The sequence below is a fragment of the Callorhinus ursinus genome, unplaced genomic scaffold (assembly GCF_003265705.2).
Source record: "Callorhinus ursinus isolate GAN/ISIS: 27379988/994484 unplaced genomic scaffold, GSC_fseal_2.0 scaffold55, whole genome shotgun sequence".
Lineage (NCBI taxonomy): Eukaryota > Metazoa > Chordata > Mammalia > Carnivora > Otariidae > Callorhinus > Callorhinus ursinus.
In genome coordinates, this window is record NW_027397117.1 from 8,554,073 (window position 1) to 8,581,772 (window position 27,700).

The 27,700-nt window shown below is 39.9% G+C and overlaps 1 protein-coding gene across 3 annotated transcripts in view; it reads right to left on the minus strand.

The window, feature by feature from the left end:
* The window catches only part of TPST1 (tyrosylprotein sulfotransferase 1), a 160,355-nt gene that overhangs the window by 2,837 nt on the left and 129,818 nt on the right, over nt 1–27,700 (minus strand). For 2 of the 3 annotated variants that reach the window (XM_073884230.1, XM_073884232.1), the window contains one exon: nt 2,000–2,050. In XM_073884230.1, coding sequence (XP_073740331.1) covers nt 2,000–2,050 — 51 coding nt within the window. Of the gene's footprint in view, nt 1–1,999; nt 2,051–16,689; nt 16,781–27,700 lie in introns of all 3 variants that reach the window. The other variant, XR_012375709.1, reaches the window with a different exon arrangement.

The following is a 27,700-nucleotide window of genomic DNA, read 5'->3' on the forward strand; positions in this document are numbered from 1 at the left end:
ACAGCTCTGTGTCTGAGACCCTTGCAGTCCCCGTCCTAACATGTCTCTTCGTTTGGCTGATCCTGATTTGTATCCTTTATAATAAAACTGTAACTGGAAGTACAGCATTTTGCTGAGTTCTGTGAGTCACTTTAGCTACATACCAAACCTGAGGGTTCTGTGGGCTTCCACTTTCTCATTTATTGTAAGTTAAAATCTTTTACAGCCCTTTTCTAAGTATGTGTGTGTGTGACGCATTAAACTAACCACAGTAAGGGGCTCGAAGTTCCTAGTAAGCCTTTTGCGCATTTTTTTTTTTTACTGATTTGTAGGAATCCTCTATATTCTACAAATGACTCCTTTGTTTTTAATTATTTTATTCCACTTAAGGTATACTTTTTTACTCTCCTTATGATGCTTTCTAATAAGTAAATATTATCAATTTTAATGGAGCCCAAGTTATCCATTTTAAAATTAATGATCAGTGTTTTTTATGATCTGTTTAAGAAACCTTCCCTCTTAAGGTCATGAAGATATTCTCCTTTATTGTCTCCTAAAAACTTTATTATTTTGCCTTTCACATTTAGGTCTATAATCGGCCTGGATATGATTTTTACGTATGCAGTGAAGCAGAGGTATCCCTTTAATTTTAGTCTCAAATTCTCTTTCTTGATTCCCTCGAACTTATTATGCAAAACAGTCTTTGGATTTGACATTCCTTCGACTTGCCTCTTGGATTTTTCTCTGGCTCCAATTGCCACACCCTGCAAGTGATTGATGGCTTATTGATGAATCCATCCAGGTTTCTGGGGCATCACGCCTAGCCCGGGCTCAGGGCTCAGGGCCCAGTGCCCCCTTGTCTGCAAAAACTGATTAGTCTTTAGGGGAGATCAGAAGTTCCTTAAGAAGATCTCCTTTTTTCTCTGACTCTTGAGGACTTGCAATTTTTTACCCATAACAGAAATTCAGTAAACATTCGTTGAATAAATAAAATGAATGAATGGGAGGATTAAAATTGAACATATGCTAATAAGAATATGCCATGAAAGTAGTTTGGAATTCTCAAGTGTACATATCCAGTATTAATGGCTGATTGTTATCGGACAAGGATCTGAGAAGACAGAGCCTTCGACCCTGGTGTGAGAGGGCAGCTTCTCTTAGAGAGCCCAGCCCACTTTACTGCAGGCTTGCTTCAGTCAACACGACTTCACACAGAGTCTGTGAGGAGGTATGTTTGCCTCACCAATCCTATCTGGGATGATTTTAGAAACCGGGTTCAGTGTGGAGTCATTTCCTATTTACAAGCCAACTACTGATAGTAGCAGCCTGGAGGCAACATGTATTATCACTAGGCTAGAAAGGGAAGTCTTCTGCTGGGCTCAAGTAGTAGCTGACAATTTTCTCCCCACTACTGTATAGGAATGGCCGATGACGACCAGATGCAGGACACCCCGGGCCACACTTTAGGCGCACAGTGTCAGCTGTAACACTGCCTGTCTCTCTTCGACTCAAGAAACAGTACTGACCCAGGTAAGTGAAGGCGTGACATTACAAGGATAACTCTGGATCTGTTTTAACTAATTTTTTAAAAAAGTAAAAGTTATAATTTTCAAACTCTCGCTGTCCTTTCCCAACCTGGGGGCTTTCCAGTTGAAGGCCAATGGCTGTGAATATCATGGATGTCTATGTGATAAGAACCAAGTGTGGCTGTATAGTTTTATTTCAAGTTAGGTATGAGAAGGCCGGAGCAGATTCACTAAGGCAGGCTTCTTATATGTGGAATACCATATGGCTTATAAGTCACCTCAAGCAATTGGATTTTAGTTGTCAATAAAGTAGCTCCCTAATTTTGGAAGACATTGATACTGAGCTCTCTCAAATTAAGATGGTGTTAAATTACTGTTAAAACCAACAATTACCAGAGGCCAGTCTTTCTACCACCAGCATAGCACTCTTTCAAAAGATCCCTCAGACACAAGAGTCTATCTATCAGATTAAGAAGAGGAAGCAGATACAGTACCTGAGGTTTTTCTTTAAGAAATTCAGGGAGCTGAAATTCTCCTTTATAGACCTGGAAAAACAAAGCCAAGTGTGAGTTTAAGGAAACAGGTACTGTCATCATCATTTCAGGATGCTTGCAATGCCCAATGGTGCATGGATTTACTGCTTCCTTCTCGGTGAGTTTTAGAATGGGAGAGAAGCCTGTCAGTTTAAAAACTGCTAGCATTGAAGGACTAAGTGAAATTCCCATTCACTCTGGTCCCACCTGTTCTACATTTGCCTGAGTGCTCCCAAATGCGGGCTGGCTGGGAGAGGGCTCAATCTGAAGAAGAAAAAAAGCATCCCAACATTCCAAGCTCCAATCATTTGAGCTGAGAGAGAAAGCAAGCCCTGGGCCATCTCTCTCAAGCAACCAACAGAGAATTCACACAATTTAGGAACAGGCTCCTCCTGATATCCTTTAAAAATCTCCACCCTTACAAATCTTAGATATATTCCAAATTTACTTTACTTTTTTGTTGTTGTTAAAGATTTTATTTATTTGAGAAAGAGAGACACAGAGATGACGGCAGAGATAGCGAGAGAGAGCACGAGCAGGGAGGACAGGGACAAGCAGGCTCCCCGCTGAGCAGGGAGGTGGACGTGGGGCTCAATCCCAGGACCTTGGGATCATGACCTGAGCCGAAGGCAGACGCTTAACTGACTGAGCCACCCAGGTGCCCCCCAAATTTACTTTTTTTAATGTGCCCTATATTCCCCTAAGTTGAATATTAGATGATTCTTAAAATGATATACTTTTAACCTCATAAAAATCTTATAATTAAAAACTTACTCTTCTCAATATATAAAATTATGTTTTAATACAATAAGGAAACAACTTTAAAAAACAATACCATTTATAACAACATAAAAAAAAACCCCACCAGATACCTAAGAATAAATCTAACACAAGATGTATAAGATCTTTACACAGAAAACTATAAAACATTACTGAGAGAAATGAAAGACCAAAAAATAGACATACCACTTCCAGGGATTGGAAGATTCAATATAGCAAAGATGTTCATTCTCCTCAGGGAATTCCAATCAAAATTCCAGCATACTTTTCTGGGCAGAGGGGGCAGGGGTAATTTCAAGCTGATTGTAAAAGTTATATGGAAATGCACAGGGCCAAGAATAATCAAAGTAATCTTAAAAAGAACAAAGTGGGGGGCCTACTCTACTAGATATTAAGACTTATTATTACAGCTATAATTAAGCCAAATATACAGCTAGATATATACACACATATAAGTTATAATTGTTATAATATACAAATGTATGCTACAATATATATTATTATTTACATAAAATAATAAAGATAATAATTAAGTTAGAGTGAAGATAGTAAGGCTTTGGTACAAGTATGGACAAATATATTAATGAAACAGAATGAAGAACCTAGAAACAGACCCTTGTGTACAGATACTTGGTTTATGATAAAGGTGGCATTGCAAGCAATGCAATTAAAATGAATAAATAAATGTGGTATATAATGATATTGAGTAGCAATTAAGAAAAATGAACTCTGGGACGCCTGGGTGGCTCAGTCGGTTAAGCGTCTGTCTTCGGCTCAGGTCATGATCCCAGTGCCCTGGGATCGAGTCCCGCATCAGGCTCCTTGCTCAGCAGGGAGCCTGCTTCTCCCTCTGCCTGCAGCTCCCCCTGCTTGTACCCTTGCTCACTCTCTCTCTCGCCCACGCTCTCTCTAACAAATAAATAAAATCTTAAAAAAAAAAAAGAAAAATGAACTACTGCTATGAATCCCAACACATAATGAGGAGGGGGATAAAAGCCACACCCCTAAAAATGATATACATGTCTCCATTTAAATATCTTAAAGTTTCTAAAAAGGCGAAACAACTTCATGATGTTAGAAATCAGGATACTGTTTACTCCGGGGAGGAGGGAAGTGGTAGTGATTGGGAAGGAGATGAAAGAGGCTTTCAGGGTGCTGGGAATTTTCTGTCATGATATGGGTAGCAATTGTGAAGGTGTATTCATTTTTTTTTTAGTGATTTTTATTTGTCAAAGAGAGAGCAAGCACAGGCAGAGGGAGAAGCAGGCTCCCCACTGAGCAAGGAGCCTGACGTGGGGCTCGATCCCAGGACCCTGGGATCATGACCTAAGTTGAAGGCAGACGCTTAACCGACTGAGCCACCCAGGCGTCCTAGGTGTATTTGTTTTGTATCATTAATAGAGCTACGATTTGTGTAATTTTTCTGCATGTTATGCTTCAAGAACAAAATTGAACAAATCAAGCCAGTAACTTAATACTAAAAATTTACTGCTAACACACACACACTTTAAATACAAGGATGTTTGTTTCAACACTGAAACAAACTGGGAACTATTTGTGCCAATCAAGAGTAAAGAAGGTCTCCATTAGCCAAAGTTTGATAACTGCTGAACCTGAGAAAGTATGGTCAGAAACTACAGATGGTTATTGGGAAGAGAGTCACTGAGTAGCCTCTCCGAGCAAAAAAAAAAATCTTCTATGTGGTGACTCCTAAAGCCCACAAACCTAACGGATTCTTTCTTGGTTATATGATGACTGATCCACTTCTAAAAGTAGCAGCATTCCCTCTGAAATGACTGTACCTTTTGCCTGTCTCTTTCTCTGCAATTTCTAAAATCTACTCCATTCTTTACGGTCTCTTAGACGCCTAAATTTAAAACAGAGACATTGGACTTTTGGATAAAGTCTTCAGAGATGCATCACGATGGAAGCTAAGGTGGGTGCAGGATAACACTGCATCCACTAGGACTGTTTCAAAAGCTACCACCATCTCTGTCATACCCTCAAATAACCCCAGGTCAACAGGGGGTCTGGCCTAGCTGCTCCCTGAAGAATCTGCATGTAAGGGGCGCCTGGGTGGCTCAGTCGTTAAGCGTCTGCCCTCGGCTCAGGTCATGATCCCAGGGTCCTGGGATCGAGCCCCACATCGGGCTCCCTGCTCGGCGGGAAGCCTGCTTCTCCCTCTCCCACTCCCCCTGCTTGTGTTCCCTCTCTCACCGTCTCTCTCTGTCACATAAATAAAATCTTTAAAAAAAATCTGCATGTAAGAAGAATCCTCTTTGTTCTACCCTATCACCACAGGCCAAAAACTGTTCCAGCTTCCTGCACCGTGCCTCTCCCACCGCCACTTTACTGAGATATAACTGACATATAACATTGTATTACTGTTCCAGCTTTCTGATGCAGGAAGTATCTAAGCCCCTGGAGTTGTGTATCATGTTAGTTCTGACTTCCACGGTGCCTGTCTGCAAGCAGACACTATATCCAGCGCAGGGGCTCAAGCCAATAGGATGTTTTTCTTGTTTTTTTTTTTACACCAGATTCTCAGGTGTCTTTCCTTCTCCCTCTATTCACGTAACTGTGTCCCAGCCCCCACCTTCCAAGCCCCTAGGGCATACCCTACTCAGGCTTAGTTAGGATCCTGTACCCTGGCTGCATTACTGAACAGAACAAGGCAGATTTGCCCTAGTCCCTCTTCCAGTTTAGTGGGTTAGGTCCCTAAGCAATTTTTCTGATATTCCTCATATCCTCTGACTCAGAAACTGGCTCTCCTCTCTTTTAGCTAGCCTCTTCTGCTAGAATTCAAGCAGAAGGTTCAATGAAAGCCCAGGGGGTTACATAGCAAGTCAGTGGCAGAGAGGCTCAGAAGGCCCCACCCAGCACTGTCTTGTCTTTTATTACCATTAGCAAATCTTATGGTTAAACCTTCCCTTTTCTCAGTTCACTATAAAAACCAGCAAGGCATGACAGAAAATATGAGCGGGAACATGAAATATTTTAAGAGTCTTCCAGGAACCAACAGTTCCAGAGAGGTAAGACTTGTAAGGGGGAAAACACCCCTAACTATATGATGTCACAAATTTAATAAAAAACCAAAAAGGGGTCAGGATAAGACATTAGATAAAAGGCTCAATCAAAAGGTAAGTGGGAAGCTGCCTCCTTTCATTATCCTTTAGGGAACAAATGCTTCAAAAGATAGAAACTATGGTACCAACAAAAAGAATACTTTCTACCGACAAAGCAATTCCTATTTAGTGAAGGAAACCCAGCACTACACTGCTTATAAAAACAGCAAAGTTAGGAATGGAATTTCCTTTGGTTAAATGAACAGATGCTGTTCTCTGGTACTAATGGACTGAGGATTGTGCTTGACAGCAATGAGCTAGGCACTCAGAATCCAAACATTCCTACAGAACCCTCTCACCTCAAGCCCCAAAGGCATGATGAGGAGACAAAAGTAGGCTCCTGATTTGGAGGGTGCATTGGGAAATAAAAATAATAAGAACAGCAGGTAAACATTATTGTCTCAGGTTGGTGTTATGTGGGTGCTTCCTATGTATTATCTCATTCAATTCCACAATCTCTGGAGGGAGGTATTATTTATTCCTATTTTACAAATGAAGCAACTAAGTCACAGAGAAATTAAGTATTTTGTCCAATGTAGTGAAATGGGAAGCAAATAGGTACCATGATTGAACTTGCATTTTAAAAGGATCATCCTAATTGCTCTGTTTAAATCGTAGAGGGCCAAGGATAGAAGTATGGAGGTTATAGCAGTAATCCAGACAAGAGAGGATGATAAGGAGATGGTGAGAAGTGGTACGTTTGTGGATCTTTATTTTTCTAATTACACCTAATTACACAGACTGGATGTGGGATGTGAGAAAGCAGAGGGGAGTCAAGGATAATTCCAAGGCTTTTGGCCTAAGCAATACCAAGTGGAAATACGGAGTTGCCATTAACTGAATTGGGAAATGTTCTGGCTACAGCATATTTTCAGGGGGAAGAAGATCAATAGTTTAGTTTTGGGTATGTTAAGCTTGAGATGTCTATTAGACAACAAATGAAAGTGTCAAGTCACCAATTGGATATACAAGCCTAGAGTTCATAGAAGTCTTGGTTGGGATATATAAATTTGAAAATCATCAACTTACAGATGGTATTTAAAGCCCTGATACCTGATAAGATATCCCAGGGGCTCAGGGTAGAGACACAACAGCAGAGGGCTTAAGACTGAGATATGGGGGCATTCTAGCATTAAGAGGTCAGGGAGAAGAGGAAGAAACAGCAAAGACTGAAAAGAAGCTACCAGTAACACAGAAGGAAAACTTTAAAAAGGTGGTGTCTTTTTTTTTTTTAAGATTTTATTTATTTATTTGAGAGAGAGAGAGAGTGAGAGAGAGAGCATGAGAGGGGGGAGGGTCAGAAGGAGAAGCAGACTCCCCGCTGAGCTGGGAGCCCGATGCGGGACTCGATCCCGGGACTCCAGGATCATGACCTGAGCCGAAGGCAGTCGCTTAACCAACTGAGCCACCCAGGCGCCCAAAAAGTGGTGTCCTTAAAACCAAGTGAAGGAAACCTATCAAGGAGGTAGTAATCAATTGTGTCAAGAGAGGCGGGGGGTAAGACGGTAACTGACCACTTGAAACAGCAACACGAAGGTCACCGTCAATTTGACAAGAGCAAATTAAATAGAATGGTAGCTGTAAAATTCTGTATGGAGTGGATGTCAGAGAATGGAGAGGAACTGGAGACGGGGAGTACAGAAAACTTCAGTTTTGATGTAAAGGGAAGCAATGAAATGGCAGGGCAACTGGAATCAAGAAGTATGGGTGTGTGTGTGTTAATGTTAAGATAGAAGAACTAAGGGTATATTTGTTGATGGGAAAGATCCTGCTGGAGAACAAAATCTGATGATACAGGAGACGTGGGGAGATGGACTTGGGTACCTAAGGGAAGGAAACGCCTTCAGATAGGAGCATGGACGTTCACTTCTGTTACCCATTTTCTATTATGAGAGATGAGGATACCAGGTCTGCAACACTTCCCTTCCTCTACTCTCTCAAAAATTACATAATAATTTCTGGTTAAAGTCACATTCTGTAAGTTTCCACTATTATGACAATATAAATGTCACATATTTACATTTTCTTACACAGCTTATTTGTTATTTTAGCTAAAGTTAGTAATAGCCTCATATATTTCTTGATTAGACTCTAGTTTTTAGAGCAGTTTTAGGTTTACAGAAAAACTGAGCAGAAAGTAGAGTCCCCATATATGTCCTCTCCCTCTCCTACAGTTCCCATTAAAATCTTGCATTACTGTGGTACATTTGTTACAATTAATGCAGTAGTAGTCATAGACTGTTCTTAATTAAAGTCTTTAGTTTGCACTAGGGTTCACTTTTTGTGTTGTACTTTCTGTGGGTTTTGATGAATGCATAATGACATGAATCCACTATTACAGTAAATACAGAATAGTTCCATTATCATAAAAATCCTGTGCTCCAATTACTTATCCCTCCCTACCTTCCCCCAATCTTTTCACTGTCTCCATTTCTGCCTTTTCACAATGTCACAGAGTTGGGCTCATACAGTACGTAGCCTTTTCGTTTTTTTTTTAAGAGATTTTTAAAAAAGATTTATTTGAAAGAGAGAGTGAGAGAGAAAGAGAGAACGCACGAGTTGGAGAGATGGGCAGAGGGAGAGGGAGAAACCCCGCTGAGCAGGGAGCCCGATGCAGGGCTCGATCCCAGGACCCCAGGACCATGACCTGAGCCGAAGGCAGGCATTTAACAGACTGAGCCACCCAGGCGCCCCTCTATAGCATTTCCTTTTGAGTCTTAGTTCCGTCTCTATGCTTACATTCACTTTTCCCATCAACAGTCCTTAGCATATTCATCATAGTTACTTTAAATTCCCAGTCTGATAATTCCAAAATTTCTGGCATATATGAATCCAGTTTGAATACTTTCTATTGTCTCTTCCAACTGTATTTTGCCTTTTAGCACATCTTGTAGCTTTTTTTTTGTTAGAAGTGGACATGATATACTGAGTAAAAGGGACAAAGTAAGTAAGTCTTTAGTGTGACGTTTTACGTTTATCTGGCTAGGAATCAGCCTGTGTTCACTGTTTGTTGGCGCTGTACGTATTGGAGGCTAAAATTGTTCAAGTGTCCTTGTTTTTGTACTTGTTGTTGTTCTGGGGTTTCCCTAGAGACTTCTTTTAAAAACAGAATCTGAGCATTGCAGTTCTTTTAGTAGTAATCCACTGTTATTATACAAGAGCCTGACTGGTGTGGTGGTAGGGTATGTGTGTTTGGGGGGTGGGGGAGAAAGTATTCTATACTCCCATAATTACATCTAAGTATTTTAGTGAGTCTGTGTGCCTGGGCTGTAACCATTGTTAAGTGCTTCTCCGCTTCCCCTCCCTCCCCTTTAGGTAAGACAGAAAAGCTGGAGGGGCTAGAGTTGGGTAGTTCCCTTCCCCCAAGCTGGTTAGGCTTTGGCAAAATAGTCTACTTTGAACGCAAGCTGTTAGTATCCCAAGCTTATTTTAAAATGGTTACTTTCCCCTTCCCTCTGTCAGAGCACCAGGGGATTTTTCTCTGATCTTCACCCAGAGAACCTTGTGGGGCTCCTGGAGGTAAAATTCATGAGAGTTTGGGGGGGATCCCCTAAGACTGTGCCCCTGGTTTTTAAACTCTCAATTTTTTGAACTCTCACTGAGCCTCTGGCAATTCATCATTTACAGTTTATGCATTCCCAGCAGTACTTACTTCAGTGGGAGATTTCTGCTCTCGGTAATCTATGATTCTTGGCATTTACATTCCCTCTTTCCTTTTTTCCCCTTTCCCAAAACATCCTTCCTGAAACCCTCTGTTTACTTCCATCTGAACTGCTTGTTCTCTAGGTTTCCTGCTCAGGTGTTGTCTTGGGATTTTCCAAGAATATCTATCCTGGATATTCTTCATACCTTTCTGGTTTTGATTCCCATTTCCTTGCCCAGGTCTTCCATTTACTTGGTTAATCCATCATCTTTGGTACACTCTTCAGTAGCTCCTGAGAAAGGGTGTATAAGAAGCAAATTTTGGGGGCACCTGGCTGGCTCAGTCGGTTAAGTGTCCAACTCTTGATTTCAGCTCAGGTCAGAGCGTCAGGGTCGTGAGATCAAGCCCCGTGCCGGTCTCTGCACTCAGCGGGGGTCTGTTTGAGATTCTCTCTCTACCTCTGCCCTCCCCAACCCCTCTCTCTTTAAAATAAATCAATCTTTTTTAAAAAGGCAAATCTTTTGTGATTTTGCATGTCTGAAAATGTCTTTATTTTATCCTAATACTTGACTGAAAGTTTATCTGGTTATGTAATTCTAGATAAGTAATTTTCTCTTTGAAATTATGGCATTGCTCCACTCTCTTCTAGTTTCCCATGTTTGGGTTGACAAGGCTGATATGATTCTAATTCCCGGTCCTTTCTATATGACCTTTGTTTTCACTCTAGAAGCTTTAAGACTTTTTTTTTTTACCCCTAGTGTTCTATAATTACATGATAATGTGTCTTGATGAGACTCATTTTCTTCATTCATACTGGAGATACATGTCCTTCTGTTCCTGGAAATGTCCTTATATTACAACATTGATAATTTCCTCATCATCACTTTTTTTTTTTTAAACATTTTATTTATTTGACAGAAGACACAGCGAGAGAGGGAACACAAGCAGGGGGAGTGGGAGAGGGAGAAGCAGGCTCTCCGCTGAGCCGGGAGCCCAATGCGGGGCTCAATCCCAGGACCCTGGGACCATGACCTGAGTCGAAGGCAGATGCTCAATGAATGAGCCACCCAGGTGCCCCTATTTTTCTCCAATTAGTCAAATACTGGACCACCTGAATAAAGCCTCTAATTTTTTTTTCCTCTCCAAGTCATCTATTGGTCCTTTTGTTCTTTCTAAGAGATTTTCTCAACTTTACTGATTTTTTCTTTTACTGATTTTAAATTTCAGCTCTCATATTTTGTTTCCAAATTTTTAAATTCTGTTTTTTTTAAACCATCTTGTTCTTTCCTTTTTTTTAAAATAAAGATTTTATCCACTCATTTGTCAGAGAGAAAGAAAGCACAAGCAGGGGGAGTGGCAGGAAGAGGGAGAAGCAGACTCCCCGCTGAGCAGGGAGCCCGACTCGGGACTCGATCCCAGGACCCCGGGATCATGACCTGAGCCACCCAGGCGCCCTGTCATTTACATTTTCTTTTGCTCATTACATTGTTTTTATTCCTCTGTGATTTCCTTTTCTCTTTCTTTTGGTCTCTTTCGTGCTAGAGAAGTTCTGCAAATATCCTGTGCGTCTCGGCTTTGAAGCACAAAAAGTTGACTGAAATTCTGTATATGAAGATTGAGGCTAATTACAGTTGTGCTTCCTCAGCTGGCTCTTTTTTTTTTTTGGTCAGTGTTCTTTCTCCATGTATGAAGGTACACCCATAGTATGTACATTCTCCGAAGTCCAGGTAGGTAACTTGTGTCTGGAGGCTGCAAACCACTATTTATGGAATTACTAAATAGAGGAACATACCACTACTGGAAAAGAAATGTCGTACAGAGAAAAAAGATAAAAAAAGATAGGAGAGACATGTATTCCCATAGTCTTTAGCTTTACTGTTAATTATTTGCAAGAGACTGGAGGTATGAGGAAAGACTAAGAGGTTTTAAACTGTTCCCCTCTGAGCTCTAATACTTTGTGAGTTTGAAGGCAGTTTCTCAAAGCCCGAGCATCAAAGGGGGATTGCTTTCTCAGTTCCACCTTCACCCTGTCCAGTAGGCCTTCCAGGTCTGTGTTTAACAAGTTATAAAGGTTACTGCTCTGCTTTTGAGGCACTCAGAGCAAAGCACTTAATAAAGTCTAAAAGAAATGCATATAAAAATGTGAGTTCCACATATTTAAAAGCTTAATAGCTTTTACTTGTGGTAGTGACAGTGTGTTTCCATTTGAGAGGCTATGGCTGCCAACAAACAGAATTTCCAAAGAAATCACTCAAATATAAAAGTAAATTATATTTGCTGCTTTGGGTTTATAGTCTGAAATCAGGTTCAGATTTTTGAAGTGAGGTATAATTAACTTTATTATAAGTGCAGCCTTTAATTGTGAGATTACCTAGAATACAGAGCTAAAGAAGGGAGGAGACTTTGCCTAAATTGCCTGAGAAGTTTCAAAAATCCAAGAAAGAAAAGCTTTAGAATATTGTCTGAAGCAAGCAATGCACAATACTGATTATTTGTCCTCAGGTCACTTTCAGCTTTCTCATAAAATTAATTAGGAACTGACCCACTAAGCCCAATACCACTTCACCATTACTGCAGCCTCACCTATATGTAGTAACAATTTACAACTAAAATGTAAACTAAAGTCTGGGAGCAACTAGCAGCAGTTAATAAATATCATTAATGTGACATGCAGACTGCAGATTCAACCCTCCACAGGTCCCTTTTCCTTCACACAGGGTTTTATTCAACCTAAGTTATTTATTTTCAACTAACAGCAATTAGATACAGCAAACACATAGGCAATGGACAAGTATAACTGCAAAGTGACAAATAAAACAAGACACAAATTATAAAAAGGCAGACAGGAAGCCTTGAGTTAAGAAACAGACCAACAGGGGCGCCTGGGTGGCTCAGTCGTTGAGTGTCTGCCTTCGGCTCAGGTCATGATCCCAGGGTCCTGGGATCGAGCCCCACATCGGGCTCCTTGCTCAGCGGGAAGCCTGCTTCTCCCTCTCCCACTTCCCCCTGCTTGTGTTCCCTCTCTCGCTGTCTCTTTCTCTCTCTGTAAAGTAAATAAGTAAAATCTCAAAAAAAAAAAAAAAGAGACAATTCTATATCCTATGTTAGGGGGAGGCAGCATTTTTTCTATATAACACAAGATTAATTTTCTTTTGATGAAATAAAATTTCAAAATATGGTCAGTAATTTATTTAAGAAGGTAAGGAAGCATGTGATCAAATACAGAAGGAATTCTACACCAAATTATTAATTAAGATTTGGTCTGGGACAGATCTATCCCAAAACTTGACTAGAATGACTGATTCCCTAAGGGTTTCAGATGGTCAAACTTCTACAAGTTATAGGAGAAACTCTCAGAAATGTTATGAGGCCAAACTCTGAATGTGGCTTGATCTTATGGAGAATATTAAACTTTCTCTAATAAACTGTTTTCACACTAAAAGTGTTTGTGGCCCATTCTGAGACACAAGTGTCTTGTTATCTGTGGTAAGCAGCCTCTGAGACTGGGCCCCTATGTTTCGGGCCGGGTATCCATGACCTGTGTAATCCCCTTCCTTTAAGTGTGAACTGAATCTAGTAACTTGCTTCTAACAACTAGAATATGGCAGAAATGATGGGATGTTACTTCTGAGATTAGGTCACAAGAAGTCTGTATCTTCTGTCTTGGGTAATCTCTCTTGCTCTTTGCTTCCTTGCTCTGAGGAAAGCCAGCTGCATGCGGTGAACAGCTTTATGCAGAGGTCTCTGTGCCAAAGAACTGATATCTCCAACCAGTGACCGACAAGGACTTGAGACCTGCCAACAGTCACATGAGTGAGTTTGGAAAGGGATCCTCTTCCAGTTGAATCTTGAAATGCCTGCCACTCTGGCTGACAGTGTGACTACAACCTCACGACAGGCCTGGTCCAGAAGCATCTAGATAAACTGCACCTGGATTCCTAGTCCTCAGAAACTGTGTGATAATATGCTTGCTGTTTTGAGCTGCTAATCACCTTAAATTTTCAAGTGCCAGTAGATAACTAATACAGATTTTGGTGTCATGCGTAGGGTTCTCTTTGTAATTGGGCAGTGGGAGGTAGCTATAAGAACTTTAAGGAGGCTGCCTATAAGGTTTTAAGGAAGGTAGGGACATCTGATTAGAAATTGGGAGGCAGGGGGATCTTTGTTATGTAGTAACAGAAAGTTCAGCAACCCTGTCACTTGCAGTTATACAGAAAGTAGAAAATGAGGCAAATGAACTGGATAGTCCAGCTAAAGAGATTTCCAAGCAAAGCGTTGAAGATGCCACCAAGTTTTTTCTTGATAATTATAGTAAAATGCAAAAGGAGAGAGAAAGTAAGGGAAGGATTGTTTAAAAAAAAAAAAAAAAGGAGTTGATGGCTTTGAAATTGGGTGTGAATACTCTGAGCCCTGCCATTTTCAATGTGAGCTGTGGTACTGTCACATTTCTCTTATTACTTACCACCTCCTCTGCTTTTAACTCTCCTGCCTCCCTCTTACAAGGACCCTTGTGATTACACTGAGCCCATCACATAATATAGGATACATTTTTAATTCCTCAGTTACATCTGCAAAGTCCTCTGCCATGTAAGGTTACATATACACATATTTCAGGGATTAGGACATGGAAATCGTTAGGGGGCCATTCATTATTTAGGCTACCACAAGTAAGCAATAGATAACTAATGTACAATACTTAGAATTTCTACAGTTTATAAATGGGAACACAGAGATGAACAAAGTGCTACAGAAAGACAGTTGTATAGCCCTTACACACAAACAAAAAGCCCTTACGTGTGTCTTTAAATTTTAAAACAATGGGTTACGTAGAAAAACGCTCTCATTCTTAGAGGTGTATGCTGAAGGAGCACAATATCTGTAACTTTCAAATAATTCAACAGTAGCAGCAAAAAAAAAAATAAAGGCATGTATGTATACATGTACACGGAGAGAGATGAACAGATGAAGCAAACATGGCAAAATTTTACCTAATCTATGTTAAAAGTGTAAGATGTTCTTCAAATTTTTAAGTACGAAAAAGTTGGGGAAAATCAGGGGATCAAAACATTTTTCAACACAACAAATATATTACCTTTACAAAGCTCATTGGATTATAAGAAATATACAATTTGTATATGGCTGAAACTGAGGATTACACTCAGGGGTTGGCCACCTACTCTGTAAAAGGCCAGTGAGTACATATTTTAGGCTTTGTGGGACATATAGTCACTTGCCAAACTACTCAATTCTGCATCCATAGTGCAGAAACATAGACAATATATAAATAAATGAACACAGTGAGCTCTAATAAAACTTTATTTACAAAGGCAGATCACAGGCCAGATTTGGCCTGTGGGCTGTAAAGTGCCAACCCCTGCTTTAACTCAAAACCTTCTTTCAAAATAAGAGAATTTTGGGGCGCCTGGGTGGCTCAGATGGTTAAGGGTCTGCCTTTGGCTCAGGTCATGATTCTAGGGTCCTGGGATTGAGCCCCACATCGGGCTCCTGGCTCAGCAGGGAGCCTGCTTCTCCCTCTCCCTCTATATCTCTGTGTCTCAAATGAATAAATAAAATCTTAAGAAAAAACCAAAATAAGAGAATTTTAAACAATCTCCAGAAACATGTACTAATGACCATATTATGTGCTAATAAGCACTATATTAGGCACTGCAGACTTTAGGTGTTGCTTTTGCCTATCGTTTTTTTTTTTTTTTTTTAAGATTTTTATTTATTTAATAGAGATAGAGAGAGAGCACAAGTAGGCAGAGCGGCAGACAGAGGGAGAGGGAGAAGCAGGCTCTCCGCTGAGCAGGGAGCCCTATGTGGGGCTCGATTCCAGGACCCTGGGATCATGACCTGAGCGGAAGGCAGCCACTTAACTGACTGAGCCACCCAGGCGCCACTGCTTATCGTTTTCTTCAAAATGTGTGTGTGTGTGTCTGTGCATACAAAGGTTAAAAGATTAGTCTCACAACCCCTGGTTGTGAGTTCAAATTTCACTGTAAACCCAAATCAATTTATTCTTCCTTCTTTCTGTAAACCCACTATAAACTATGTAATATAATCCATCCTTCCCTTTTTTCCTTTCTCCTTCCAATTCTAGTCAAATGAACAAAATTGGATTAATCACAATCCTTAGTTCATGACAAACTTTCATCATTGGTCTATGCTTGGCTTGCTGTTATTTAACCTGTAAGGTAATTCATTGTTTTTAATAACGTAGTAAGTATCCCTCTTGAGAAATTATGAGTTGGTATTTTCACATTCAGAGAAAACAGAACTCCAGCCAAATATAATACAGGAAGGAATCTAGATTTTGAAATTTACATCCTTAATCCCACAGGGCTCTTGTGGCTCATTAGAAACTTATTATCTCTGAAACAGTTGACAACATGTATGTTAACATATTCTCATTCGTCTTAAAATATTTTGGCAGCTTTGCAAACCTCAGATTGGGTTCTTGGAGAGCTCAATGGTCTTGTGCTGCCTAGAAACAACTAGATAAATGTTATTTTCTATATCAAGAAAAAATTAATCAGTTCAGAAGCATGATCTTCAACTCCAACAATGTTTTTAAGAAAAAGACATGTTTCAGTGTATTGATTTTTTTAAAGCTTTTATTTATTTATTTATTTATTTATTTATTTATTTATTTGATAGCGAGAGAGAGAGAGAGAGAGAGAGGGAGAGAGCACAAGCAGGGGGAGCAGCAGGCAGAGGGAAAGGGAGAAGCAGGCTCCTAGTTGAGCAGGGAGCCCTATGCGGTATTCCACCCAGGACCCTTGGGATCATGACCTGAGCTGAAGGCAGATGCTTAACAGACTGAGCCACCCAGGGGCCCTCAGTGTATTGATTTTTAAGTGAAGTTTGATAAGATGGACTGGAATGTGAATTGAATTGGGAAAGTATAATAGTTGAAATAGGAACTTATTTCTATTATATAAAGAAATCATAGTATTTGACTATAGACACTTATCAGGCAAAAATGCAAAGTCATTCCCAAAGGTAATGGTACCAAACTGAGTTTTCAGGGACACTGAAAGATAATTAATACATACAAGTACCGTCAATACTGTGCCCTCATGGCATCCTAAATGACTTACTTTTATGGCAGTCATCACATTGAATTGCAGCTAATTACAAATCTATCTTCACCATATTTCTTATGGAGACAGAGTCAATCATCCTAATATCCTGGATACAGGAACAAATGGACAGTTGGAAAAAAGGAATAAATAAGTGAGATCCTTTCATAGTGGTCTCCATTTTTACAGATGAAGGACTGAGAATAGTTTCTGAGGCCAACTTACAGTATAGATTGAACACAGAGAGGCAGAAGAAACAATTCTAATGGGACCTTCCTGACTTGAACCTGTTGAACCATCAGGGCTACACATGATATTACCTTATAGAATATTATCATTCATTCTATCATTCTATTCAATTCTACTCTTGGAAATAAAAGAACTTAAGAATTTAAAATTATTATTTGATAAAAACATTAGATAGCTTAATAAAAAAGTATTCTTTTGCTTAATTGCATTTTGAAATGTTCATAAAGGAATCAATTTGTGACAGGTGGCAAAAAAAAAAAAGTAGAAAATCAAATCCCAAATACCATCAAATACCAAATAAGTTATAAACTAGCCAATCCTAAACTGTTCACCCTGTTCTGTCTTGCCTTTCATTTGGAAACCCCAGTAAAGGCTCTGGCCTAAACCCTGCCCTTGCTCCTGTCTTCTGTCCCCTAACCACCCTGGTAGCTTTTCTACATAGTCCATGCCATGCCTTCTATCTCTAGGACCTGTAAGTATAATAAACTTTGTTTTCCTGAGCCTCTTCTCAGACTCCTCTTATGGACACACCTCACTGACCGGCTCATAAAAGAATACGAAATAAGCATCCTTTCATATGTTTATTGGCCATCTGTGTCAATCTTCTTTGAGAAATACTAAGGCCTTTGTCCATTTTGTGTTTAACTTTTTGAGGAACTGCCAGACTGTTTTCCAAAGTGATTGCACTGTTTTACAGCACTGTATGAGGATACTAATTTCTCCACATACTTAGAAACACATTAAACTTTTTTTTGTTTTTATTGTGGCAAAATATACAACAAAATTTCCCATTTTAACCATTTTTTAAATTTTTAAAATTTTAATTCCAGTGTAGTTAACACACAGTGTTATATTGGTTTCGGGTGCACAATATAGTGATTCACCAGTTCCATACCATTTTAACCATTTTTAAAGTATATAGTTCAATGGCATTAAGTGCATTCACACCGTTGTGCAGCCATCTCCACTATCTGTTTCAAGAATTTTTTTTATCATTCCTTACTGAATCTCTGTATCTGTTAAATAACTAATTCCCTCTTTCCTCCAGTCCCTGATAACCACTGTTCTACTTTAGTTTCTATATATTTGACTATTCTAGGTACCCCATATAAGTAGAATCATACAATATTTGTCCTTTTTGTATTTTGCTATTTCACTTAGCATAATGTCTGTCTTCAAAGTGGCAGCATGTATCACATTTCATTCCACTTTACGGAATTTCATTCCACTGTATGTATATAGTACATTTTGTTTATCCATTCATCTGCTGATGGACAATGGGTTGTTGTTCACACCCTTTGGCTATTTTGAATGCTACTGCTATGAACACTGGTGTACAAATAGGAGTACCGGCTTTCGTTTCTTTTGTGTATGTACCTGGAAATGAAATTGCTGGATCATACAATTCTATGTTTAATATTTTGAAGAACTATCATATTGTTTTTCAGATATTTTTATTATAGGCATCCTAGTGGATGTAAAATAGTATCTAATTGTGCTTTTGATGTGCATCTCCCTCATGATTAATGATATTAAGCATCTTTTCATGTGCTTATTAGCTACTTCTATATCATTCTTTTTTTAAGATTTGAGAGAGAAGAGAGAGTGGGGGGAGGGGCAGAGGGAGAGAATCTTCAAGCAGACTCCCCCCCCCACCCCGAGCATGGAACCCAACTCGGCTCGATCTCACGATCTATGATATCATGACTTGAGCCGAAACCAAGAGTTGGATGCTTAACCGACTGAGCCATCCAGGTGCCCCTATTTCTACATCTTCTGTAGAGAAGTGTCCCCTCAAATTCTTTACCCATTTTTAAATTGGGTGATGTGAATTCTTATTACTGAATCATAGAGTTCTTTATATATTCTGGATTCTAGTATCTGGATATGATTCTGTGTGTTGTCTTTTTACTTTCTTGATGATATCATTTATAGCACAAAAGTTTTTAACTTCAATGCAGTCCAATTTTCCTATTTTTCCTTTTGTTGCTTATGCTTTTGATCCTATCTACAAAACTAGAGTCAAATCTAAGGCCATAGATATTTGTTCCTATGTTTTCTTCTACAAGTTTTACAGTTTTAGCTCTTACATTTAGGTGTGTAATTCATTTTGAGTCAATTTCTGTGTATGATATTAAAGAAGTGATCCAATTTCAATCTTTGCATGTCAACATCCGGTTGTCCCAGCACCATCTGTTGAAAAGACTATTCTTTCCCCATTGAATTGTCTTGGCATTCTTTTTGAAAAACAATTAGTCATAAATGGTAGGACTTATATATGGACTCTCATGTCACCTTATACCTTTTTAATAAATTATCTTTCTATTTAAATCAGCCTGAGTTGGTTCCTGTTGCTTGAAACTAAGAACTTCATGTCGGGAATGAGAAACTGTAATATAAAGTTAAGAGGAGGGTTGTCAGACAGTAGTAGCAGGGACCCCACAAGACCAAACAGGGAATTTGAGAATTTTTGTAGCAGCTTCAGTCCTTTTAAACTATCAAATATTGTACCTTGGGACATGGATCATGTGCCTACTGAGTCTATACATAATATTAGGGAAAACTGTAAGTTAAAGTCCAGATGTTGGTATTTGTTGACTAAATTTTTTAGCCTTCAGTAAATCCTGACATCAATAAATATTTGAAAGTAAATATAGCTCAGTTAAGGCCAAACTGAAACTGACTGAGGGTACAGTAATTTGGACATTTTCAGGATTGAAAAAGTCAAATTCTGTACATCAAGCTCAAGTAAGTAGTGTATGTAGAGGCAGTGAGGTGGAAGACCTGATAGGAGATAAAACTGAGGGGGAAAAAAAAAGCCTAATCTAGGCCTTTCTAGATACTGTTAAGAATTCTCCACTCGGGACGCCTGGGTGGCTCAGTCGGTTAAGTGGCTGCCTTTGGCTCAGGTCATGATCCCAGGATCCTGGGACTGAGTCCCATGTCAGGCTCCTTGCTCAGCTCCTTCTCCCTCTGCTTGTGCTCGCTTGCTCTCTCTCTCACAAGTAAATAAATAAAATTAAAACAAAACACAACAATTCTCCACTAAACAAAGAGATAAGCCTGGGGTTAAGACTAAATTATGAGTTAATGCCTTTTCAACCTGAGGCTATTTTTAAATATTTTATTTATTTGAGGATGAGAGAGAGAAAGAGAACAAGCACAAGCAGGGGGTACAGCAGAGGGAGAGGGAGCCTGCTGAGCAGGGAGCCTGATGCGGGGCTCAATCTCAGGACCCTGCGATCATGACCTGAGCTGAAGGCAGACACTTAACGACTGAGCCACCCAGGCGCCCCCCTGAGGCTATTTTTAAAAAACTATCTCAGAGCCAAGGGCATGGACAGGGATAAAAGACTACTGCTAAGAGACAGGAATTTCCTTGATCACAGAAACTAGATAAGCACGACGGCTGTGGTCCCCGGGGTGACTAGAAGCAAAGACTGGAAGTCAACCACTCTATTTTATCTCTGTCTTACTGCCTCAACTCCAACCACATGTAATGCCTCAGACAAACCAGGTGTTCTCCTGCCTCAAAGCCTACTCCTTCTATTTTGTGCAGGCTTGCTCTCAAATATCTGGATGGAAATTCCCTTACCACCTTGATGTCTTTGCTCAGACACATCTTTTAATAAGGGATGCTCAGATAACTCTCTGTGTATTTGTAACCCATTCCCTAACCCATTCAACTCTCAATCCTGCTAACCTTGCTCTATTTTTCTAAAATTATCATCTAATGATATATATAAAAATCTACTTATTTGCCATAATTATTGCTTATTTTCTGAGAAAAGAAAAGCAAGGATTTTTGTCAGTTTTGTTTCCCAATGTCTTCAAAAATTTCTGCTGATTCAATCAATGAAATGTGCTATACTAAGCTAAATTTTGTATTTTGAGAAGAAAAATAGTGGGAGAATGAAATCATATGGTAAATGGCAGCACAGACATGACTGTGTGTATATCAACTTTCTATTTCTACAAATGACAGACTTAAAAAAATGCTATTTAATATTTTTTAAATTTTTTATTGTTATGTTAATCACCATACATTACATCATTAGTTCTTGATGTAGTGTTCCATGATTCATTGTTTGTGCATAAAACCCAGTGCTCCACGCAGAATGTACCCTCTTTAATACCCATCACCAGACTAACCCCTCCCCCCACCCCCCTCCCCTCTAGAACCCTCATTTTGTTTTTCAGAGTCCATCGTCTCTCATGGTTCGTCTCCCCCTCCCACTTACCCCCCTTCATTGTTTCCCTCCTGCTATCTTCTTCTTTTTCTTTTTTCTTAACATATGTTGCATTATTTGTTTCAGAAGTACAGATCTGTGATTCAACAGTCTTGCACAATTCACAGTGCTCACCGTAGCACATACCCTCCCCAATGTCTATCACCAAGCCACCCCATCCCCCCCCCCCCCCCACCACTCCAGCAATCCTCAGTTTGTTTCCTGAGATTAAGAATTCCTCATATCAGTGAGGTCATATGATACATGTCTTTCTCTGAGTGACTTATTTCACTCAGCATTACACCCTCCAGTTCCATCCACGTCGTTGCAAATGGCAAGATCTCATTCCTTTTGATGGCTGCATAATATTCCATTGTGTGTATATACCACATCTTCTTTATCCATTCATCTGTCGATGGACATCTTGGCTCTTTCCACAGTTTGGCTATTGTGGACACTGCTGCTATAAACATTGGGGTACACGTAGCCCTTTGGATCCCTACATTTGTATCTTTGGGGTAAATACCCAGTAGTGCAATTGCTGGATAGTATGGTAGCTCTATTTTCAACTGTTTGAGGAACCTCCATACTGTTTTCCAGAGTGGTTGCACCAGCTTGCATTCCCACCAACAGTGTAGGAGGGTTCCCCTTTCTCCACATCCCCGCCAGCATCTGTCGTTTCCTCACTTGTTAATTTTAGCCATTCTGACGGGTGTGAGGTGGTATCTCATTGAGGTTTTGATATGGATTTCCCTGATGCCAAGCGATGTGGAGCACTTTTTCATGTGCCTGTTGGCCATTTGGATGTCTTCTTTGGAAAAATGTCTGTTCATGTCTTCTGCCCATTTCTTGATTGGATTATTTGTTCTTTGGGTGTTGAGTTTGATAAGTTCTTTATAGATTTTGGATACTAGCCCTTTATCTGATATGTCATTTGCAAATATTTTCTCCCATTCTGTCAGTTGTCTTTTGGTTTTGTGGACTGTTTCTTTTCCTGTGCAAAAGCTTTTTGTCCTGATGAAATTCCAATAGTTGATTTTTACCCTTGCTTCCCTTGCCTTTGGTGATGTTTCTAGGAAGAAGTTGCTGTGGCTGAGGTCGAAGAGGTTGCTACCTGTGTTCTCCTTTAGGATTTTGATGGACTCCTGTCTCACGATTAGGTCTTTCAACCATTTGGAGTCTATTTTTGTGTGTGGTGTAAGGAAATGGTCCAGTTTCATTCTTCTGCATGTGGCTGTCCAATTTTCCCAACACCATTTGTTGAAGAGACTGTCTTTTTTCCATTGGACATTCTTTCCTGCTTTGTCGAAGATTAGTTGACCAGAGAGTTGAGGGTCCATTTCTGGGCTCTTGATTCTGTTCCATTGATCTATGTGTCTGTTTTTGTGCCAGTACCATACTGTGTTGATGATGACAGCTTTGTAATAGAGCTGGAAGTCCGGAATTGTGATGCCGCCAGCTTTGCTTCTCTTTTTCAATATTCCTCTGGCTATTCGGGGTCTCTTCTGGTTCCATACAAATTTTAGGATTATTTGTTCCATTTCTTTGGAAAAAAGTGGATCGTATTTTGATGGGGATTGCACTGAATGTGTAGATTGCTCTAGGTAGCATTGACATCTTCACAATGTTTGTTCTCCCAATCCATGAGCATGGAACGTTTTTCCATTTCTTTGTGTCTTCTTCAATTTCTTTCATGAGTATTTTATACTTTTCTGAGTACAGATCCTTTGCCTCTTTGGTTAAATTTATTCCTAGGTATCTTATGGTTTTGGGCGCAATTGTAAATGGGATCGACTCCTTGATTTGTCTCTCTTCTGTCTTGTTCTTGGTGTATAGGAATGCCACTGATTTCTGTGCATTGATTTTATAGCCTGCTACTTGACTGAATTCCTGGATGAGTTCTAGCAGTTTTGGGGTGGAGTCTTTTGGGTTTTCCACATACAGTATCATATCATCTGCAAAGAGTGAGAGTTTGACTTCCTCTTTGCCGATTTGGATGCCTGTGATTTATTTTTGTTGTCTGATTGCTGTGGCCAGGACTTCTAATACCATGTTGAATAGCAGTGGTGATAGTGGACATCCCTGCTGCGTTCCTGACCTTAGGGGAAAAGCACTCAGCTTTTCCCCATTGAGAATGATATTCGCTGTAGGTTTTTCATAGATGGCTTTTATGATATTGAGGTATGTATCCTCTATCCCTATACTCTGAAGAGTTTTGATCAAGAAAGGATGCTGTACTTTGTCAAATGCTTTTTCTGCATCTATTGAGAGGATCATATGATTCTTGTTCTTTCTTTTGTTAATGTGTTGTATCACGTTGATTGCTTTGCAGATGTTGAACCAGCCTTGCAGCCCAGGGATAAATCCCACTTGGTCGTGGTGAATAATCCTTTTAATGTACTGTTGGATCCTATTGGCTAGTATTTTGGTGAGAATTTTTGCATCCATGTTCATCAAGGATATTGGTCTATAATTCTCCCTTTTGATGGGGTCTTTGTCTGGTTTTGGGATCAAGGTAATGGTGGCCTCATAAAATGAGTTTGGAAGTTTCCCTTCCATTTCTATTTTTTGGAACAGTTTCAGGAGAATAGGTATTAATTCTTCTTGAAATGTCTGGTAGAATTCCCCTGGGAAGCCATCTGGCCCTGGGCTTTTGTTTGTTGGGAGATTTTTGAGACTGCTTCAATTTCCTTAGTGGTTATAGGTCTGTTTAGGTTTTCTATTTCTTCCTGGTTCAATTTTGGTAGTGGATACATCTCTAGGAATGCACCCATTTCTTCCAAGTTACCTAATTTGCTGGCATAGAGTTGCTCATAATATGTTCTTATAATTGTTTGTATTTCTTTGGTGTTGGTTGTGATCTCTCCTCTTTCATTCATGATTTTGTTGATTTGGGTCATTTCTCTTTTCTTTTTGATCAGTCTGGCCAGGGGTTTATCAATCTTGTTAATTCTTTCCAAGAACCAGCTCCTAGTTTCGTTGATCTGTTCTACTGTTCTTTTGGTTTCTAGTTCATTGATTTCTGCGCTGATCTTTATGATTTCTCTTCTCCTGCTGGGTTTAGGCTTTATTTCCTGTTCTTTCTCTAGCTCCTTTAGGTGTAGGGTTAGGTTGTGTATTTGAGACCTTTCTTGTTTCTTGAGAAAGGCTTGTATTGCTATATACTTTCCTCTCAGGACTGCCTTTGCTGTATCCCAAAGATTTTGAACAGTTGTGTTTTCATTTTCATTGGTTTCCATGAATTTTTTTAATTCTTCTTTAATCTCCTGGTTGACCCATTCATTCTTTAGTAGGATGTTCTTTAGCCTCCATGTATTTGAGTTCTTTCCAACTTTCCTCTTGTGATTGAGTTCTAGTATCAAAGTATTGTGGTCTGAAAATATGCAGGGAATCATCCCAATCTTTTGGTACCTGTTGAGACCTGATTTGTGACCCAGGATGTGATCAATTCTGGAGAATGTTCCATGGGCACTAGAGAAGAACGTGTATTCCGTTGCTTTGGGATGGAATGCTCTGAATACGTCTGTGAAGTCCATTTGGTCCAGTGTGTCATTTAAAGTCTTTATTTCCTTGTTGATCTTTTGCTTAGATGATCTGTCCATTTCAGTCAGGGGGGTGTTAAAGTCCCCCACTATTATTGTATTCTTGTCAGTGTGTTTCTTCGCTTTTGTTATTAATTGCCTTATATAATTGGCTGCTCCCATGTTAGGGGCATAGATATTTACAATTGTTAGATCTTCTTGTTGGATAGACCCTTTAAGTAGGATATAGTGGCCTTCCTCATCTCTTATTACAGTCTTTGGTTTAAAATCTAATTTGTCTGATATAAGGATTGCCAGCCCAGCTTTCTTTTGGTGTCCATTAGCATGGTAAATGGTTTTCCACCCCCTCACTTTCAATCTGGGGGTGTCTTTGGGTCTAAAATGAGTCTCTTGCAGACAGCATATGGATGGGTCTTGTTTTTTAATCCAATCTGATAGCCTGTGTCTTTTGATTGGGCATTTAGCCCATTTACATTCAGGGTAATTATTGAAAGGTATGAATTTAGTGCCATTGTATTGCCTGTAGGGTGACTTTTACTGTATATTGTGTGTTCCTTTCTGATCTATGCTGCTTTTAGGCTCTCTCTTTGCTTAGAGGACCCCTTTCAATATTTCTTGGAGGGCTGGTTTTGTGTTTGCAAATTCCTTTAGTTTTTGTTTGTCCTGGAAGCTTTTTATCTCTCCTTCAATTTTCAATGACAGCCTAGCTGGATATAGTATTCTTGGCTGCATATTTTTCTCATTTAGTGCTCCGAAGATATCATGCCAGTCCTTTCTGGCCTGCCAGGTCTCTGTGGATAGGTCTGTTGCCAATCAAATGTTTCTACCATTGTAGGTTACATATCTCTTCTCCCGAGCTGCTTTCAGGATTTTCTCTTTGTCTCTGAGACTCGTAAGTTCTACTATTAGATGTCGGGGTGTTGACCTATTTTTATTGATTTTGAGAGGGGTTCTCTGTGCCTCCTGGATTTTGATGCCTGTTTCCTTCCCCACGTTAGGGAAGTTCTCTGCTATTATTTGCTCCAATATACCTTCTGCCCCTCTCTCTCTTTCTTCTTCTTCTGGGATCCCAATTATTCTAATGTTGTTTCGTCTTATGGTATCGCTTATCTCTCGAATTCTGCCCTCGTGATCCTGTAGTTGTTTCTCTCTCTTTTTCTCAGCCTCTTTATTTTCCATCATTTGGTCTTCTATATCGCGGATTCTCTCTTCTGCCTCATTTATCCTAGCAGTTAGTGCCCCCATTTTTGATTGCACCTCATTAATAGCCTTTTTTATTTTGACTTGGTTAGATTTTAGTTCTTTTATTTCTCCAGAAAGGGTGTCTCTAATAACTTCCACGCTTTTTTCAAGTCCAGCTAGTATCTTTAAAGTCATGATTCTGAACTCTATGTCCGACATCATACTAATGTCCATATTGAGTATGTCCCTGGCTGATGGTACTATCTCTTGTTCTTTTTGCTGAGGTGATTTTTTTCATCTTGTCATTTTGTCCAGTGGGGAATAGATGAATGAGAGAACAAAATGCTAACAGGTTAACAATGTCCCCAGCAAATATACTCTATACAAATCAGGAAAGACCTGAAACCAGGGGAAAAGAAAGGGAAAGAAAGAAAAAAGAAAGAGAAAAGAAAGAAAAAAAAACCAAAAAGATAAATACAAAAACAGAACAATACGAAAAAAACCGAATATGATCAAATATGATCAGGCTAGTGCATAGATCAGTGCCACACACTGGATTTTGGGCGTATTTTGGTCTGTTAGAAAAAAACGTCTCCTAAAATTTTAAAGGAAGAAAGACTTATATATGTACAAAATAAGGGTTGATACAATGAAGGCATGGAAGATGACTGTAAAGATGAAAATTATAAAAGATTTTATAAAAGGAATTGATATGATAAGAAGTTGTTTGAAAAAAGAAAGAAGAAGATTTAAAAAAAAAAGAAAAAGAAAAAGAAAAGGGAGAGAATGTGATCAGGCAGGAGACTAGAAGAAAGCCATACAGTAGTGATTTAGGGTATATTTTGATCTGTTAGAAGAAACTGTATCTCAAAATTTTAAAGAAAGAACTTATATATATATATATGTATGGCAAAAATAAGGGTAACTACTATGAAGGGATAAAATATGACTCTAAAAATGAAAAATAAAAAATGTTTTTTTTTAAAAAGAGATTGATAAGATGTTGGTTGAAAAAGGGAAAAAGAAAAATAAAAAAAACCATTTAAAAAAATTAACTTTGAAAAACTAATGAATCATGGTAAAAAAAGCCATGAATTCTATGTGCTGTATTCCCCTAGCGCTGGAGTTCTCCCGTTCTCCTTGATCGGTAAACTTGGTCTTGGCTTGTTGGCTGTTCGTGCCAATCTTCTGGGGGAGGGGACTGTTGCCGTGGTTCCCAAATGTCTTTGCCGGAGGTGGAATTGCCCCACCCTTGTCGGTCCGGGCTAAGCAAGCTGCTCAGGTTTGCTCTCAGGAGCTTTTGTTCCCTGCAAGGTCTGGTACAGCTTTGGAGGACCAGGGTGAAAATGGTGGCCTCCCAATCTCCACTCGGAGGAGCTGAGAACTCGGGGCCCCGCTTCTCAGTGCGCCCCCAGAGAAAGCAGTCACTCCCGTCTCCCTGGTCTCCGGCTGCACTGCGTGCTCACCTGGCCTGTGACCGAGAGTTTCTATCTCTGGCACCCGACCCCGTGTGGAGTCTCCAAACCCAGCAGATCCCTGCGGTGCGCTCCCGCGCCGCTCCTTCCGGGGGAGGGAGGGGAGTCTCCCCGGATCTGCCGCTTGTTGGGTCCCTGCTGGAGGAGCAGTGGCCTGACTGGGCCGCGGATCACAGTTTATGGCAACCCCAAGCTGAGAGCTCACACCTCGGCTCCGTCTCTGCAGCCGGCTTCCCCGCTCCGATACTTGGGAGCTCTGCCGCACTCAGGCACCCCCGGTCTTTCTGTGACCCCGAGGGTCCTGAGACCACACTGTCCCGCGAGGGTTCCACCCCCCGCTTAGCCACTGGAG